At 39.0% G+C, this 18200-nt stretch overlaps 1 protein-coding gene across 1 annotated transcript; it reads left to right on the top strand.

Moving 5' to 3' along the window:
* The first annotated feature begins 2193 nt into the window (after nt 1-2193).
* Nucleotides 2194-12730, top strand: grxcr2 (glutaredoxin and cysteine rich domain containing 2). The gene is made up of 7 exons (XM_074610915.1): nt 2194-2400; nt 2522-2572; nt 3338-3454; nt 4447-4630; nt 6095-6204; nt 8908-9135; nt 11755-12730. Exons 1-7 carry the CDS (start codon nt 2329-2331, stop codon nt 11926-11928), a joined length of 936 nt encoding a protein of 311 aa, XP_074467016.1. The 5' UTR covers nt 2194-2328; the 3' UTR covers nt 11929-12730.
* Nucleotides 12731-18200: the final 5470 nt, after the last annotated feature.

Raw genomic sequence — 18200 nt, 5'->3', positions numbered from 1 at the left:
ATGAGGCTCATCTTTGCACACTCGGGTCCAAATGCATCGTCAACCAGCACGGTGAAACCAAAACTATTATTTCTCCGTTTCGATCTGTTCCGTCGGAGCACTGAAATTGGATTAGGTGAAGATCTATAGCTAGCAGAGAGCATGTACTGTACCTGAGCAATGAAGCTCATATTGCATATTGTATTTAGGGAGGATAATGGGGACAATAGAATATACACGAACTGTTAATGTGGAGACACAGAGAGACAGATTTACAGCGGCAATCATTTAAACCGAAAGCAGCGAGAATCCTGGCACATTAAACGATTCCTCCACTGCGATGCGCCCAAAACAATTTCTCGCTTGAGTGACCGTACTTGCTTGTTCTGCAATCTGATTAAGCCGACTCTCGGTCAGGCAAGATTCAATAGAGGGTCTCTCTCTCTCCACTCTCTCGCTTTTTAAACCATCCGTTCACTCTCAGCTTAATAACAGTCATCTGTAAGGATAATTGTGAGATTGATCTCGACATGCACGGGGCTAATGGCATCCATTTGTTAGATTAGTGTTTGTTTTATGAAATGGCCTCTTGCAGATGCAGAAAAAAGTTGCCGCTGCCATCAGCAGTTTGAAAATAAAGATAATAGTACTTTCCAAACCTCCTGTAAATTGAATAATTCAAATGCTGAACGTATGCATTTATGGATTTGGGCATTGCATACGTATTTACTCAGGCACTCACAAACACAAAACCGATGCACACCAACTGACACACACAAACGCCTAACACATGATGCCAGGATGTGACCTGACTGACTCAGGAGAAAGTGATGCAGATTTCAGTGCTGGCACTCATAGATGTGATTGAAATATTAAATTAGTCTCTGATCCGGTGATAAAATGATGCTTAAAAGGATGCTGACAGCATGAATCATACCCTATTAGGCTTAATAAGAGTCAGACGGGCCAATTCTGGAAATGACACAGAGCAAAATTAGAGATGTGAGTGATACTTTTATATGATGCAAACATTAAATAGGAAAAAAAAAAAATCAAAGGCCTATGATTAGACTACTATCGTCTAATCTCACCCACTATTTGGCACAAAATTCTGGTTTTCCCGCTTCACACACTTTTAATTCAGGGAGCTGCTCATTAAAACAGTATTTAAAGGTCATAAATTGGGACAGTGAGTTACTCCTGATTCCCTAAGGTTTTATAGATATAGATAATAAAGCACTCTCATTTTCAAAAGAAAATATTCCACGACATGGGTCATTTGACTGCGATAATAGAAGTTGTGAGTCAAATTGATTAATTCTATAACATACAGCTCATTGATAAAGTAAACAACTTTAAAGGTTCTTTATACTACATCCAGAGTGTTAATATAGCAGCAAACAACTATTTGCTATGTAAAGATATAGTGGAGTAATGTCTACCTGAGCAGAGAATGAAGTCACTCTCCCTCTGGGTGTTGTAATCCGAGCGTCTCCATGCTTTGCTGACATAGCCGGGCCGGCCGCAGATGCTTTTAATGCATGTGAGCGTGCTCCACTTGCTAGCTCACGCCTGCCCTCTGCACTGCTCTCATATGGCTGAGGCTCAGAGGTAGAGCAGGTCGTCCACCAATCGGAAGATCGGTGGTTCGATCCCCAGCTCCTCCGGTCACATGTCAAAGTGTCCTCGGGCAAGATACTTTCCCCCAAATTGCTCCTGAATTGTGCCATCTGGGTGTGAATGAGTATTTAGATTAGATCCTGATGAGCAGGACACCGGAGGACAGAGGCACATGATTTTTTTCAGGTTACCTGTTTCATGTACTACTGTAACGATAAAGCGTCCATTTATAAAAATAACTTTTTTTAATCATATTTTCTCCAATGTCGCCTACTTCAGCTTTAAAGGCTGACTCACATTTATTCAAGTCTGAAGATTCCTATAAGCCGTACTTGGAAAAATGTGAATATGAGTCTTTACGCTGTGTCTACTGCATGGCAACCCTTCCTATTGTCACACTAAGTAGTGGGTAATTTCAAGTTAAGTACAAAATAGGGATACGTAATTTACCAAATAATTAAAGCCATTACACCAGACAGGAAAACACTTAGCACATGGTGATTTAGTTAAAACACTAATTGTATGACTCATCAGTTAAAGTAATTACAATGTAGGATTAAGAGGGGAAAAAGTCTAATTGTATACTTTCAAGGATTCCCTTAAATTGAAATAATAAATGAGATTAGATCCTTTCTATTCTTTCCACCTCAGCTGAAATATTTTTCATGTTATTTCTTATTATTCTCACAAAGTACTTTGGCTGTGAATGAACCATTGCAAATATCAGTCATGTTGAATTTTACTTTAAGTATTTTTTTTAGAGCATGTTCCCCGGAAACGGGGCTAGATCCACAAGATAATGTAAGTTACACATAAGTTTTGGTATGGTTCGGACTGAAAAAGCTTTCTCATGTTTTGTCTGTGTTGTCTAAAGGACTTGCATTTGTGATTTAAGTCTTTTTGATGTCTTTGAATCTTCTAGACGAAGTCCCTGAGCGTTATCTGCTGGAGAAAACTTCTCAGTCATTCTCAGGTGTGTGAAAACCAACTTTTTGTCTTCATGTTTTACCTGAGATCTATACTGTAACAGATACTTCTTTAGATTACACTTTCAAAGAGTCTGACTCAGACTCCTCTGAGCAATGAAGTAAGACTAAAACGCAGAAGTTTTCTTTCTCAATAAGACTACTCACCTTGCACAAATACAAGAAACACACATGTATAAACAAAGCAAAGACACTAAAAGCAATGTCAATGTGATGCAACTCTAAGCTCAGTAATTATAGATATATTTTACATTTTTCAGTATGACAGGAGCAGACATCAAATGTCATGTTTACTTTTCAACATGGATGCACTCGGCTCCAGTCCAAAGACAGGCAGTACAACCATCTAACAACTCCCACGCACACACATACACAGCCTCACTCTCTCTTTCTTTCCCTCACACACACACAAACACACAGTGCTCCACACGGGCTCCAACTACCTTCTATTCTGGTGATCATAATTATTTGATGACGGAGCTTCTAGTTTCTCAACCAATCCGTTAGTACACACGATCCCGCTTTGAATAATTTAGCACGGGGAGCCAGAAAGGTGGTCCCTTAAAACAGCAGGTGCATTCCATCTCAGGACGCAGGACACTCGGAGAGAGAGCCTTATCTCATCCAGTCGTCCACCCACTCCTTACACGCAGTCGGGCTCTTGTGCCCTGTGCTTCAATCAAGCTGTATATCAATCCATCCTTTCATCGCACCATTCGCCACGGTGTCCGGCTGATGTCAATCCGCCCCAGGAAAGGAACTTCTTGGATGGACTGACTGGTCTCTCGGCGTCCCTTACTCAATCAGCCACCATGGAGGAGCTCCAGAGAAAACTGAATCAACGCTATGAAGGCACCAAGCCCAGAAAGGTGAGTTATACACCAACGCTTTCTTTCAAATTCATTGGGTTTTGAAGTACTTTTTAATAAATGTTGAGTAAAAGACATACTGAGGTCATTACCAAACTTTCTGTTTGCATTTTATTGTTAATGTTAATTAAAATGTCCACCATGGCAACACTTTAATACAGTGGGCAATCTCTGGGTCTGAAAAGTGAAGCCAATGCTGAAGTGTCTTAAACTTGCATTCTTTCTAATAGCCAGCAGGAGGCAACTCCTCTGGTTGCAAAAAGAAGTCTGATTGTATAGAAGTCTATGAGAAAATGACCCTACTCAAAGAGTAAAGAAGCAAAGAGACGAAACTCTGGTGTTTTTTTTTTTTTTTTTTACAACAGCCGACCAATAGACTTTCCCTTCTTGGCAATATATGTTCTTTGCCCTACTTCTCACTTGATTTATTACCTCAGTAAACATGGTAAACATGAGTTTATGGTCTCAATCGTTAATTTCAAGTCTTCTTCAATACAGCATGATGTTCATTTAGTAAATTATGGTCCTATGTAGAGTCAAATAGACCATAAAGGAAGGTATGCTTTTAGGGGTGTGGCTACCTGGTGATTGACATGTCTTTCAAATTCATGGGGTTTTGAAGTACTTGATGTGAGTAAAAGACATATTGAGGTCATTACCGAGCTTTCTGTTTACACTTTTTTCATGCAGATGCTTTAATGTCAGTGGCATATTGCATTATATTATAGCACACAGCTAACTGAAGCTGGTGTGCTGAGCCTATAATTGCATCTGATGTCAAACTGCAAACCGAATGAAGCAGGATGTTGGCTTGTATGTTGACATGCTGCAAAAGTCTGTATGCACCCCTCTTGTTTTATCAAACAGCAGTTTAAATCTCCTTTTGTATGCAAATTACCTCTCAATCTCACTAAACAGAAGTTAACATGCCATCATGTGAAACCTTTAGGGGAGTGGAGTAAAAACCTGTCAGCTTCTACTCGAACCCACAGGTGCGGTTCAAGCTGGCGTCGTCCTACAGCGGCCGGGTGCTGAAGCACGTGTACGAGGACGGTCAGGAGCTGGACAGTCCAGAGGAGAAATACCCTCACAGCTTCGTCCACCGCAAGATCCCTCCCAGCCACTTGGAGGTGGAGCAGCTCTGTGGGTTTGAGGATGCTCACGGGGACCAACCGGGTGGGTTTTTATCATTGTGCAACACACTACCACCGTGTCTTGCTTTATATGCATGACTGCACTGAGGTTTGTTTGTGTGGGATGTGAGCCAGTAACCAGGGAGACCAACATGATGGGTATATTACATTTGTAGATGGTTCTCCAGCCTGTAAAATGGAGTGGTTTCCATGAAATTGTTTTGGCATGTTGCATGATTGAGACTATGCCGTAGAATGTATTTGTGTGTGCACAGTAAAACTGCCAATGTGGTTACAAACATCTCAAATACTAAGTGTTAAAGCAACCTTTGTGATGTTGATGGGGGACGTCTCAAGGCTGCTCAATTACAGCCTCAATAGCCCTCCTATAGGTGCACTGATCATATTGTGATCTGCAGTCATATAGGCAAAGAATTACACGCTGAGCTTAAACATCACCAGGTGTATAAGACAGATATTTTCTCTGCTGTGATCATGGAGTTAACAATCCAGCTAAAATAAAATCTGATTCCTGAGTGCAAATGTTTATTACAGATCATTATTTTGGCAAGATATTATAGCAGCACGCACCAGAGGAGGTCAACCAACTGTGAACTTTGAACACTACCAATTTCAAAGATGAAATGTTGAAATACTGGGCCATATCAGTATGCTTAAGATATAATTAGATATAAGATATAGAATGCTCTACTCACTCATTGTTAGAATTAGTGTATAGTGTGTAATTGATGGAATAGCTTAGGGGGGTATAATCTTCTTTGGAAGGGAACCTGCAAGCGAGATGGTTAAGGTTAGGCATTGACCTTGAATAGTTAAGGTTAAGCATTGATCTTGAATGGTTAAGGTTAGGCATTGATCGAGAATAGTTAAGGTTAGGCATTAATCAAGAATAGTTAAGGTTAGGCATTAATCAAGAATAGTTAAGGTTAGGCATTGATCGAGAATAGTTAATGTTAGGATAGGACGTAGGGCAGCTAGTCTCGCAAAAGAGTTTTTGCACATTTTTGCAGATCTCAGATCAGATTTTGCAATTTGCGGGTTACCTTCTAGAAACAACCTCGAGCCAGGGACCAGTAACTTCCTGGCAACTGGTTGCCTGGCAACTGGTCCCAGAAATGTTAGTATGCTTGTTAAAAAATTGTTATGTTTATATTTTTGTTCATGTTTCTAGAGAGAATGCACTACTTTCTCAAAAACAACGAGTAGAAGTAGAAAGTTGCTAAGACGAAGGATTTGGTAAAACTAGGATGCTTACACAGCTGGCCTGGGTGGTCTCAGTTAGTCAGGTAGAGACTGGTAATTTAGGATTGGTCATTGTAGGCTGTTGTTGTTTCAGAGTTTACAAAGACTTATAAAAATTCAGACAAGCACATCAAAGTGTAAGAAATCCATGCTGTTTGTGGATCAAACCTGGACCTGAGTCTGAAATCTCTAGTACTTGTAAGATCTCACTCTATTCTGACAACATGTTTTGTTCTGTATCCAGGAGCCTATCCTCCAACAGGGCTCATTGCCCAGAGAATAAACGTGTACAGAGGGATGGGAAGCTACAAGCCAGCTGCAGGCCAGACGGACGGCGCAGAGGGAGACGCCAAAGTAAGCAATGCTGCTCTCTGGTTTTGACTTTCTAAATTTTTATATTAAATCAAGATAAGCTTAGATTAGAGACGCTAGCAGTGTCAGTTTCATCCGTCTGAATGTCACGTATACTGAGACCTAACTTCATTGTCTTAATTCATTCTCCACTGTGAAAATAATACAATTTTGCTGAATGTTACGCCAATTAAAATGTCCACCATGGCAGCAGTTTACTTTAATGCAGAGGGCAACCTAGGGGTCCGAAAAGTGAAGTGTTTTCAACTTGCATTCTCTCTAACAGCCAGCAGGGGGCGACTCCTCTGGTTGCAAAAAGAAGTCTGATTGTATAGAAGTCTACGAGAAAATGAGCCTACTTCTCACTTGATTTATTACCTCAGTAAACATTGTAAACATGAGTTTTATGGTCTCAATCGCTAGTTCAAAGTCTTCTTCAATACAGCATGATGTTCATTTAGTAAATTATGGTCACATTAAAAGTAAAATAGGCCAAAATGCCGATCTCGAGGCTAGGCTTTAATGTGATCTTAAAACAACAGTTTGGTAATAAAGATTGTGATGTACTGTAGCACCAGCATTGTCGGTTCAACATATGTACTTATTTATGGAAGCATTATTGTCTGTTATTTCAAACAACACCTACAGAAAAAGGCGGTTAACACCTCTATAAATGCTAAGTTACTCATTTTGGAGCATGCAGCGTCTCTTTGGATATACTTATATAAAGGGAATTATAATAACAGCTCCTTGGAAGAGTTGGTATTTATTTTATAAACCCCGCAGAGCATTGCAAGGTACATATGCTGAAATGCAAACAGACACGCCAAAAAAAACACACACAATTACCAGCCAACGCAAAGCCATTTAATAATGAATTCATACATCTTTAGAACAGAGCAAGCAATCAAGGCTTAAAATAGAAAATGAGAAGAATCCTGGGGTAATTAAAGCACCAACTGCATGCTGTTCCGTGAAAAATTGGCCAACAATTAAAATTGAACTACAAAATTGTTCATTTGAAAGGAAAAAGCCTCACTGAGCTGCTGTGGCAGTGGCTTCATTAGTGCAGCAGGCTGAGCGGGAGGTCAGCTACATCGCCTGCTGGCTTAGTGTCAGTTTCATTCTTTTATCCTCTAAACAAAGGCACGCTTGGCCCTGGTGACCAAGGCCAGTGTTTATCACATTTATCAGTTCAAAACAGCAATCTGGATTTAGTTTATCCTTTTAGGGCATTATTTAAAGGCTGGCACGGTGGTCCTGGAGGAGCACCCCTACTGTACAAGGACTAATGAGTTCCTCCATACTGTATACGACTTCAATGCTTTCTCTGTCTGTTTTATAATAAGACTCAGGGATTCACTGATAAAAAAAAACGCTCTTTATCTGATTTTAATTTCTGAATGTTTGAAAAATGAAACCTATCAGATCATTTTAAAAAGTTCCAAAACACTAAAAATTAGTTTGGAAAGTCAGAAATGTCAGGGATTAGCGAAGTAATCACCGAGTTGTTGGCAATCAACAATGCAGCCCTGCCGATATGGATCCGTAAGTTAAAATCAGATAACTTCTTCCCCATAAACATTCATTTTTCTGATACATTTTCCCCATAGACGTTGTTAATTGACTTACTGTTGGAGCACGTCTACGGCTTGGAACGGTATGAAACTCTTCCAGTTAAATCATCAGTGCAAAAGATAAACAAACTGTGTTAAACATTAACTGGTCTTTTGATTAAAAAGGTTGCCTGTGGTCATAAAAACTGTCAGACTGTAGAAGTTAACTACGACTCTTCTGTTAACGTTCTGGCACAATTTTGGATTAATTCAGCAACTATGGTGCTGTGTTTTGCATTCTTAATTTGCTATATTTCATGCTTCTGACTAGCTTCTTCTCCATGGCAACAGCAGCTGAAGGTCATGGGTATTTTGAGCTGTCCATCATGCCAAAATGACTGATATCATTATATAAACCTATAGGCTATTCTCATACACCGTTTGTAGCTATACCTACGAAAAGTAACGCACTGTAATTCGTATATATTTCACGAAACAATTTGTATGTAATTCAAGTAATCGTGAACCAGGAAGTATAACAAGTGACAAACCTGTGTAGGGAGGAGGTTGGGTCAAAAAACACCGGACTGTCGCCCGGGAGACCGGTATTTGTATCCCGTGTGAAACCAGAAGTCACCGTTGATTTATTTTTCCACGTAACATCCGTACTTACGCCACTTTCGGAGTTATTTTAACCCAAACCGGGACCTTTTCCTAAACCCAACTAAGTAGTTTTATTGCCTAAACCTAGCCAAGTTGTTTTCTGTGGAGACGGGAGTTTATTTTGAAAATACGTCATGCAAGTAACAAGCGGAAATTGACACGTGTTGCTGGACATTTATAGGAAAACGCACGAAAAATGAGGAATAACTTTTCGTAAGATATACGAACCGTTGTGTGTGGAAGTATTGTAGTTTCCACTTTCTCCACCACCAGTGTTTTGCACAAGAGGTGTGACTCTTCAGCTGCATACAGACAACCTCTTCTCACCCACACAAAAAGCCCACAGTTAAATGTGGGCACGCTCTCTAGTTCCAGGAATTGTTGGAAATATCTAACACAAGTAGAGGCTAATTAAAAATACTTAATCTTAGGATGCACCAGTTGTTGTAGCTGATGCAGATTAGCTGACACGTTCTGCTTCCTTCAGTCCTCAGTGCTGGACTTTGGCAAGATAATCATCTACACCAGCAACCTGCGCATCATCAGAGCGCCACCGAGGAAGCCTGAAGTGGTGCGGCACCTCACAGTGCCTCCTGTGGACTTGGAGGGATACCCAAAGGCCAAGGAGAGGGGGAGCAGGAGGAGGGCTAAAGCTCTTTGTATACAGGACGGGGAGGAAAAGGAGGAGAAACAGATCAGCGACACAGAGAACAAGGTAATGATCCTTGGCCAAATTATTCTCAGTGGTGTGGTAGGCTTTTTATCACCCTGCTTCTGTTTCTTCTCTCTCACCATGTCCTTCTCCGTTCTCATTACCCCCTCTCTCTCTCTCTCTCTGTGCATATGTCTCCAGCCATCCTTTCTTCACTTTATCTGTGCTTTCAAGAGCGTAACTGCAGGATCACCTGTGCAGCCATATTGTTGTAATTTGAAACTGTTCACAGAGGGGTGTTTAGTCTCATCCCACAATCTCCTCTGCGTTTCCTTGTAACTGCCACTGTATTTGTGCCCCTTCACTTTTCTTCTCCTGTTGCCCCCTCCCGCTGCAACGCCCCATTGTCCCAGTGTTATCTGTCAACTGTGAACACATACTGATGAGTCCACACTTTTACTCTGCCCTTGCAGCATTTGCCTGCCACTTGCCAGCCCCGCAAGGATACCCAGCTCGCTATTATCCCCTCCCTCTCACCTCCTTGGCTGATTACTGTTCTCTTCCCCTCACTCCCGCCATTCTTTTCTCACCCCCTCTCGTTATTTTCTCATTTTCTCTGCCTCTATAGAAAAAAAAAAGTTCATTCTCAGCTTTTTTTTTTTCATTATTTGGCAATCTCACTCCTCTTTGTTACTCTCTTTTCTTTATCATCTTTGCCTTTGTTGCCCACACCCCATGGTAGTTAATGTTTCACTGTCTTTGTTTCTTTATTTCTAACACAGGCTTAGATTTATAAGCGTGCACAAATGTTGCTGTTTACCCAATCTGGAAGCAGGTTTCACTACAACTGCTGACGATCACAATATAGTGGGTGAATATAACCTGTATGTGCAGCTTAAACTAATGTAGGTTTCGATGCACCAGAATTGTAAGTCAAACCAACAAGTTTCATTTAAAGAAAAACCTTGTGTGCAGTGAAATTTAGTGAGAGTTTGTGGTGGATTTCAACCGCAAACATTTGCTTGTTGGGTAGGCCAGTGGTTCCCTACCTGGGCCCCTCTTAGGGGGTTGCACCACAATTTTTTTCTGCTCTGACGCAGTTCAAAATTAGATTTGCACATATCACAAATGCACAAATCATAATAACACACTTACTGGATAATTTTTTACAAAGGTCTGTATATAAAACTATTTAAAAAGATAATTTTTTTTGCGACTTAGTAGGCCACATTCTGTTTAAACCTGGTATTTCTGCGCAGTTGCAGATAAAGCATGCTCCACTAATATCATTAGTATTATACTGTCTGCATAATTAGATTCTAGTGGTGGCTACGTAGAATTGTTTCTTACTCGTGTGATCAAAACATTTACAATAACTCTGGGGCGTTGTAAAGTCCACATTTATTGGAAAAAGATGGATGTAATCAATTCCAAAATTCACAACGTGTTTTTCTCTAATGAAATATTCTGATTCAATCCATATTTGTTGGCGTTTAGCCTTTTCTCTAATGAAATATTCTGATTCAATCCATATTTGATGGCGTTTAGCCTTTCAAAAACAATTTGCTCTCCCGCATGCTGCACACAAAGGATGCACCTGTATTAAGGGGGTGCGCTTTTCTTAGATGCATATAGGGGGAATTCAAGGAAAATATGTTGGGAGCCACTGGGGTAGCCTATAACTGCAATGGTGGTCCAATGGCTACCGATTGTCTGATTCTAAGTGTAACCAGTAGTCTTAACAAAAGGATTATCCAAATTCAATAATACCTTGCTTACTTTCACCCCTTTTCTATTTTACTTTTTGTAAATAAAATTGTTAAACAGGATTTTAGAAACACTTTTTCCGTGCCACTATTTTTAGATTCAGAGCATCTTCCTCTGAAGCACTCTAGCATGCATTGCTAAGCAGTCTATCTCCGTCTTTTAAAAAGCTTCCTTCTTCCCAAAGGAAATTCTAAAGGGTCAGATGTGAATGGCATTTAGTTTTTGGCTCTTAAATATTTAACTACTCTTACAATCTCAACAACAACATCCTGTTTGCTAAGGATAATTCACAGCCTCCATGCAAAGTTTTCACTGAAAACAATTCTCTACTGATTAACAACATGTAGTAGATTTACATCTTCTGTTGTGTCTTCAATAAACTACAGGCAGCTCCGCGTTATTATAAATTTAATTGCAATGACCAGCAGGCTGTATAAATGACCGACAGGCTCTTCACAGCTACTTACCAGAAGCCTTTAATTGTAAATAATATTGGAAAATCCTCCATGTCGTAAAGGTTGTTTAGAGTTTGCCAGCAGGCCGGCCAGTAAAACTAGATAGCTGTTAATTGCCGCTGTTTATGAACTGGCTAAAGGTGTTGCAAGTTAATCAGCTTTGAAACAGTTGCAGCGTAAATATTAGCAATATATTTTAAAGTGAAATGGTGGTTTAATATAGATTATTGATGCATTTGACACTGCATTTAAATACATACATATATGCAGCAATTGTTTAGATATGGCTGACAAAACTCCCTTTCCAACTTTCCTTTTCAGCTCAGTCTCCATCAATATGTTTCTTGTCATTCCAACCTCTCCCTCCCTTTTCTACCCTTTGCCTAACCTCACAGTTCCTCTCTTTCACCTCCTCTTTCTCCTCCTCTTCTCCCCTCTAATGTGTTTCTTCTGTCTCCAGGAGGCCGACAGCTGCCAGCATTGTGGCGGTTCGGGCTGCGCTCCCTGCTCTCTGTGTCACGGCAGCAAGCTGTCCATGCTGGCGAACCGCTTCAATGAGTCCATCAGTGATCTGCGTTGCCAAGCCTGCTACCCCCATGGTCTGGAGAAGTGCCAGTCCTGCTCCAGCAAATAGCACCGTTTGGCTGACACCCATGTCTGGCAGAGAGAGAGAGAGAGAGAGAGAGAGAGAGAGAGAGACAGTGAATGAGTGAGTGAACGAGTGTGTAGCTGTGAGTGAGTGCACGCCCGATGTGCTATGGGTTTGTCACAATTGTCTCAGCGGCAATATCGCTCTAATCCAAAGTGTTCTTGGTGGGGCGTTTCGGAGCACTACTAGGAAACATAAGCCATCATTGGAAAGGGGAATTATGAACTGTGCAGCGGGCATAAAATCGTAAAATACAATTACTGTGTGCAGTGAACATGGCTTGCGATAACACAAACACATAATCACTTTTTTGTTGTCACATTATTTTGCATCTGCGCCCCTTCTTCCTGATAAAACCGGGTTCCACGACAGAGTTATCAGTTTTATTAAAACGATGCAAACGTATTGCTTTTTATTTTCATCTACTGGGAATGCTGCCCTGTAAACTATATCCCCTCTATATTCACCAGAGGGAATAAACTCTTTTACATCCCAACATGATGTACTGTATGAGGGTAACTGATGCTTTCCTTAAAGCCCTACTAGGAGATAAAGAGTCAAAAGGAGACAATTGCATAAATGGTAACAAAATAAATTGAATTTGATCAATGATTAATGTGCACTCCAACAAACAATGGCGATATGCGTATATAACAGTTAAATAAATGACAATATTACTGTAGGCAATTCTTTTTTTTATTGATAATCTAATTCTCAGGTTATTTGTTTTCAAATTTTTACCCACACAGTTTTGGTATATGAATGAAATAAATCACCTAATACATTTTTCAATGCCTCTTTTTATTGTCTCCATCCACTGCTGTGCTTTATTTATTTTGTATTGGGTTATTAACACAGGATTATCATATCAGCATAACCCCAACAATGTCCACGGTGATGATGAAGACAATGATTCAATGTAGTAGATAGTGAAGGTCATAGACCGTCACTTTATGTTTATGTTTTCCTGCTTCTTCACCAAGCTTCGGATCAGTCAGAAGTGTCACTTTCTTATAAACATGTTTGACTTTTATGGCTAAACGCGCCCTGTTGTCGGAGCAGCATCGTAATTCTAACAGCGACGTCTGTGACTGTAATGTGTGAAAGTTATTACTTAAATGTTTGATGTGTTTTCACAGTGGGCTAGGGATGTTTATTTGTGTGTTCCCAGCTTGAAAACGAAATTAAATGTAACAATTAATAATAAAAAAAAGGAACACGCTGCATAATTCCCAGTCATTACAACTGCAATCAACCACAATGTTTTGTGTCGTGCCACTTTGGGATGATTTAACAGAAAAGGAATCAATAATATCGCCTCAATAGCTGACGATCAACTTCATGCAATTGTGCATTTCAATCTGCATCTTCCAGGATTACATCAACCCATTACAAGCATTTACATTAGAGAGTGATGTTAACCACATCATTTGACTTCTGTTTGCAGTTGGGTGTAGGTGGAGTTACCAGTTTAACTTTTTCAAAACAATACAAAGCTTTTCTAATATGCCTACCTGCCCGGTGATCAGATATGAGCTGCACTGAGCCCAGAGGATATTTTGCAGTGGCTGCTGAGATGGCATTTTTCACCACTATCCTTATGCTGCAAGGCAGGGATGATCAATCAAAATCAGTGGTAGCAGTTGAAAGCACTGACCACATCCTCTAAGGTGTCGGTGGCCCAAAGTCACACGAGAACAAGCACCCCCAGACCATTACAGCCCACTATCCCTGATACCCCTATACCTATCTTTGTGGTGGCATTTCCATTATTTTGTCTCATTATGTGAGATAGGCTCACACTCAGTTAAAGAGCAGACAGTGTGGCTTATCAGCCGCCTGGCCAAAAGCCCCATCAGCAATCTAATGCCTGCTATTTCTGGGATGAGAAGGGGAACCTGAAACTGCAGCCTCTTTTTCATTTTACTCTCTCTCTCTTTCTGTCTGACTGGTTTGCTTAAAAATCTGCCACCCATACTGAAGTTAAAACTGAGCTTTGTCATTTCTGCTCCCGTTCTCACTCAGTATTCCTCAAGGGAGCCAAAGTGAGGCAAAATTGGGTCACAGAACTGTTCTTGGCCTCCTCTGTCTCGCAGGATCTACAGCAGAGATACTCAATTTACAACCATTTTATAATTCACAATGAAAATACATTGATTCATATTTGATTTTTTTTTTTTGTATGTGAATGCAAATAAGGTTCCAGAGTGCATAAAAAAAGCATCAAAATAGACGAATAGAGCTTGTTTATAAAAAAAGGTGCCAGGGGAGGATTCTCCCAGAGCCCCAACAGAGGTCAGGAAAGCCCTGAATATCCTCAAATCCAAGAACAAGATGAGTTATAGACCTTTGTTTGGTCCTTTTTTTCCTGACACATATTAATGTTTTTTTTACCAACTGGCCCTCCTGTCATTTTGCAAAAGTGGCCCCCGGGCAATGCAAGTTCAGCATCCCTGATCTGCAGCAGCGATAAGAGAAGCAGGTAAAAGAAAAGGGGAATTCAGACAAATATAGAGAATCGCTGGAGCATGGAGATCACACACTTTGTAGTTCCTATTCTGATATTTTCAGTATTATTAAAACTTTATTAGTATTAACAGGCAGTGTTTCAACACATTAGGCACATGGCCAAGATGACAAAGAGCAAGTCAGGTGTATGTAAGCATATCATACTGATGTCATAGTAAATTAAATGAAACTCTTTCAAGAGTATATTTGTCAAAGAAATCCCCCCAAAAAAGATACACAGAAATACTTAATAAAAGATTACATTTTAATGGGGGAATATAGCATGAAATGATAACATTGTACAATATTTAATAGTAAAGGGAGATTTACAAAATCAGAATCCTCTCTGACAAGATTGGGAGACAGGATATGGAGAATATAAATCTGGAGAGTTTCATGTTGAAGATGCCGTTATTCATAATCCATACCTCTTTTTAGGGTCATGACCTCAGTGCACTTACACTTATGATAAAAACTTGGCTTTTTGTTGAAACATTGACTGTTCTGCCTAACAAAGTTTGGGAGTTATAAACCAGTGTGTGGTGGAAATGTGCTTGGTAAAACCTATCAATGAATATGACTTGCCTGAGTAGATAGTAATGTTTTATTGTATGTCGATTAGTAACACAGAGCTCTTAACCCGTCTACAGTTTTACAATTCTTCAAAGCAATACAGCAAATATCTTGCAGGCTTTTACAGACTCATTCACTCACTTGACTTTTGTTTATTGTACTACAGTGGGTGGACACACACTGCCCACACACGTGTATCTGCTATTCTTATGATATATCGTGCAACATTACATAAAATTGTCATTTATTTGAGATCTCCATTATCAAATAATGGCCTGTTTAATCACAGCAGCAAGCAAACAATGGCTTATGAATATAGAGGAAAAGACTTTCCCCCGGTGGCAGCATCATCATTTATGATGCTTTATAGATATATCTGTGATCTCGTATAGCCCATTTGTAATATACGACACGGGAAGCAGACTGGGAGCAGAGTGGGTATACATTAATCATAAACTCTCATACAGGAATATTTTTGCACAGTGTGGGGAAGTGAGCCACATCTAATCTGCAAGCGCGTGTCTCTTTAACTCTCTCCCTCTCCATCACTTTCCTTTTGTTTCTTTACACATAATGGATGATTCTCTCTTGTGTACATCACCAGTAACTCACCTTTTTGAGCTTTTTTTCCTTGCCATTAATACCAGTCTACAGACCTTTCACCCTGCCAAGAGAGTGAACAACAGCAGGAGCTAAATATAATCAGGTAGTAACAGGCTGCAGACACATTACCAGTCCATGTTCATTGGCTTTGTTGGAGCAGCAGGGTGGTGTAGTGATTAGAGAGACCACCCTTCAGTGGATGGATCAGACTTTAAGCCTCCATCTCAGCAAGCTTCGACCCTGTTGAAGCATCGTTTTGCAAAACGCTCCTGTTAGCTGATCCTGACCTCTGACCTCTTTACGGGAGGAGGAGGCGCAACGGATCTATGCAACAGAGAAGTCAAATGTTATGAAATAGGTACATATCTATGTTATCAAGGTCAGTAACATTTTTCTAGTGCTTTGTGTGTTTTTATTGTATTCATTATTATTTGGTCTCACACTTCTGACAGTATTGTCTAAGTAAGTGTATAATGTATTTATTCTGATGTCAATAAGGATCAAATACATGGTATTCATTTTAGTATCATGCTCAGTACATTTATTTAAATTAAATAATAGTTTTTTTTGTGATTTCATTATCATTTCATTATTATTATTATTTTCAAGAAACAGGTGGCTCATGTCAAGTTAAAGTTACTGTACATTTTAAATGTTTGTAAATAATCTCATGTGAACATCATTCATTGTAATAAATTCATTGTAATGGGCATGTGTTTTTCAGACATTTCACATTTGAAAAATAATGCAAGTATTCTGTAAATTGAATCCATCAGCATATTTTCTTATGCTAAATGCAGTACCTGTGAGGGTTTCTTGACAATAGTTTTGTGTTGGTAATTGATTTCCAATAAATATATACATACATTAGTATAAAGCAAGCATATTTGCCCACTACCATGTTGATAAGAGCATAAAATACTTTACAAATTTCCTTTAAGGTACATTTTGAACAGATACAAAATGTGTGCTTAATTGCGTTTAACTATGGACAATCGTGATTAATTATTATTATTAAATATTTTAATCAATTGACAGCCCTAGGAAATATCAATTTCACATATTCAGTACAAACATTTAATACAATTTCACATATGATAAATTCACATACTCTTTAAACACTTATACAAAAACAAATACAAATTCCACATAGGATTTTTAAAAAGATCATGTTAATGATCTCCTGATGTCCTGACCACAGAGAAAGCACCTCCACGATGTAAGAGGACACGTCAGTTCTGTCTTGATGTTGTCTTCCTCCGGGGTGTTGGGTTTTCTAACTTGTGGTATAATTGTGCTTGATGCATTATGGATGCTAGGGTACCTTGTATTAGCAAATGAGATTACACTATCGAATATCACTGTGTTTGTACAACATTGACACTTTGTAAGTATGTAAGTAATATCAGTAAAATGGTAAATGTAACTATACTCATTGTGCAGTAAATGTTCCCTTTCAGTGTTTACTATTATTTACTTTATGATGATGCATTTTGCAGTTAATCCACGAGGGTTTCTAAATAGTTTATTTAGCTCAAGAAATAGGGTAATGTTCTCAACCCATAAGGGAACACTCTAATTCAGTACATTAGAAAATAAAAAAATCACCAAAATTGGAAATATATGATTTTCCCTGGTCAGGGAACGAACAATATAGTGGAGTAAATAGGATATCTGCCTCTGAGGTGTAGTGGAGTAGAAGTATAAAGTATCATAGCATAAAATGGAAAAAAACTCAAGTAAATTAGTCTATAAATACAAATAAAAGTCGTAATATTACGAGAATAAAGTCATAACTTTACGAGACAAAAAGTCATAATATTACGAGAATAAAGTCATAATATTACGAGAATAAAGTCATAACTTTACGAGACAAAAAGTCATAATATTACGAGAATAAAGTCATAATATTACGAGAATAAAGTCATAACTTTACGAGAAACAAAGTCGTAATATTACAAGAATAAAGTCATAATATTACGAGAATAAAGTCATAACTTTACGAGAAACAAAGTCGTAATATTACAAGAATAAAGTCATAACTTTACGAGAATAAAGTCGTAATATTATGAGAATAAAGTCATAACTTTACGAGATTTCTTTTTTTAATATTACGAGAATAAAATCATATCTCGTAAAATTATTACTTTATAATATTGACTTTATTCTCATAATACTACGACTTTTTTTCTCATGAACTTTTGACTTTTCTCTAGTTATATTATGACTTTATTCTCGAAATCTCAGATTTATTTATTTGTACTCAATGTGGCCCTAATACTCTGTCGTACCATAGACCTACAACAATGATAAATAAAAATGAAAATGTAAACAATAAACACTTATTCATTTCCATTTTTAAAGATTCACAGGGAGCCACTGGAGAGGAGCTAAAGAGACACATGTGGCTAGAGATGCAGGTTGCTTCGAGACCCCTGGGTTAGGCTACTGCGCATTATTGTATAGTGAAAAAAAGGTCTACCTTAATCAGTGATTTATGCCCCGCCCACCCAGCACGTTACGTCACACAAATCAAACACACCCAACAGGTGCGTTATGTGAGGCCTTTGTGA

This window comes from Sebastes fasciatus, chromosome 16 (assembly GCF_043250625.1).
Source record: "Sebastes fasciatus isolate fSebFas1 chromosome 16, fSebFas1.pri, whole genome shotgun sequence".
Lineage (NCBI taxonomy): Eukaryota > Metazoa > Chordata > Actinopteri > Perciformes > Sebastidae > Sebastes > Sebastes fasciatus.
The sequence above is the reverse complement of the archived record's forward strand: the minus strand, read 5'-3'. Positions and strand labels throughout refer to the sequence as shown.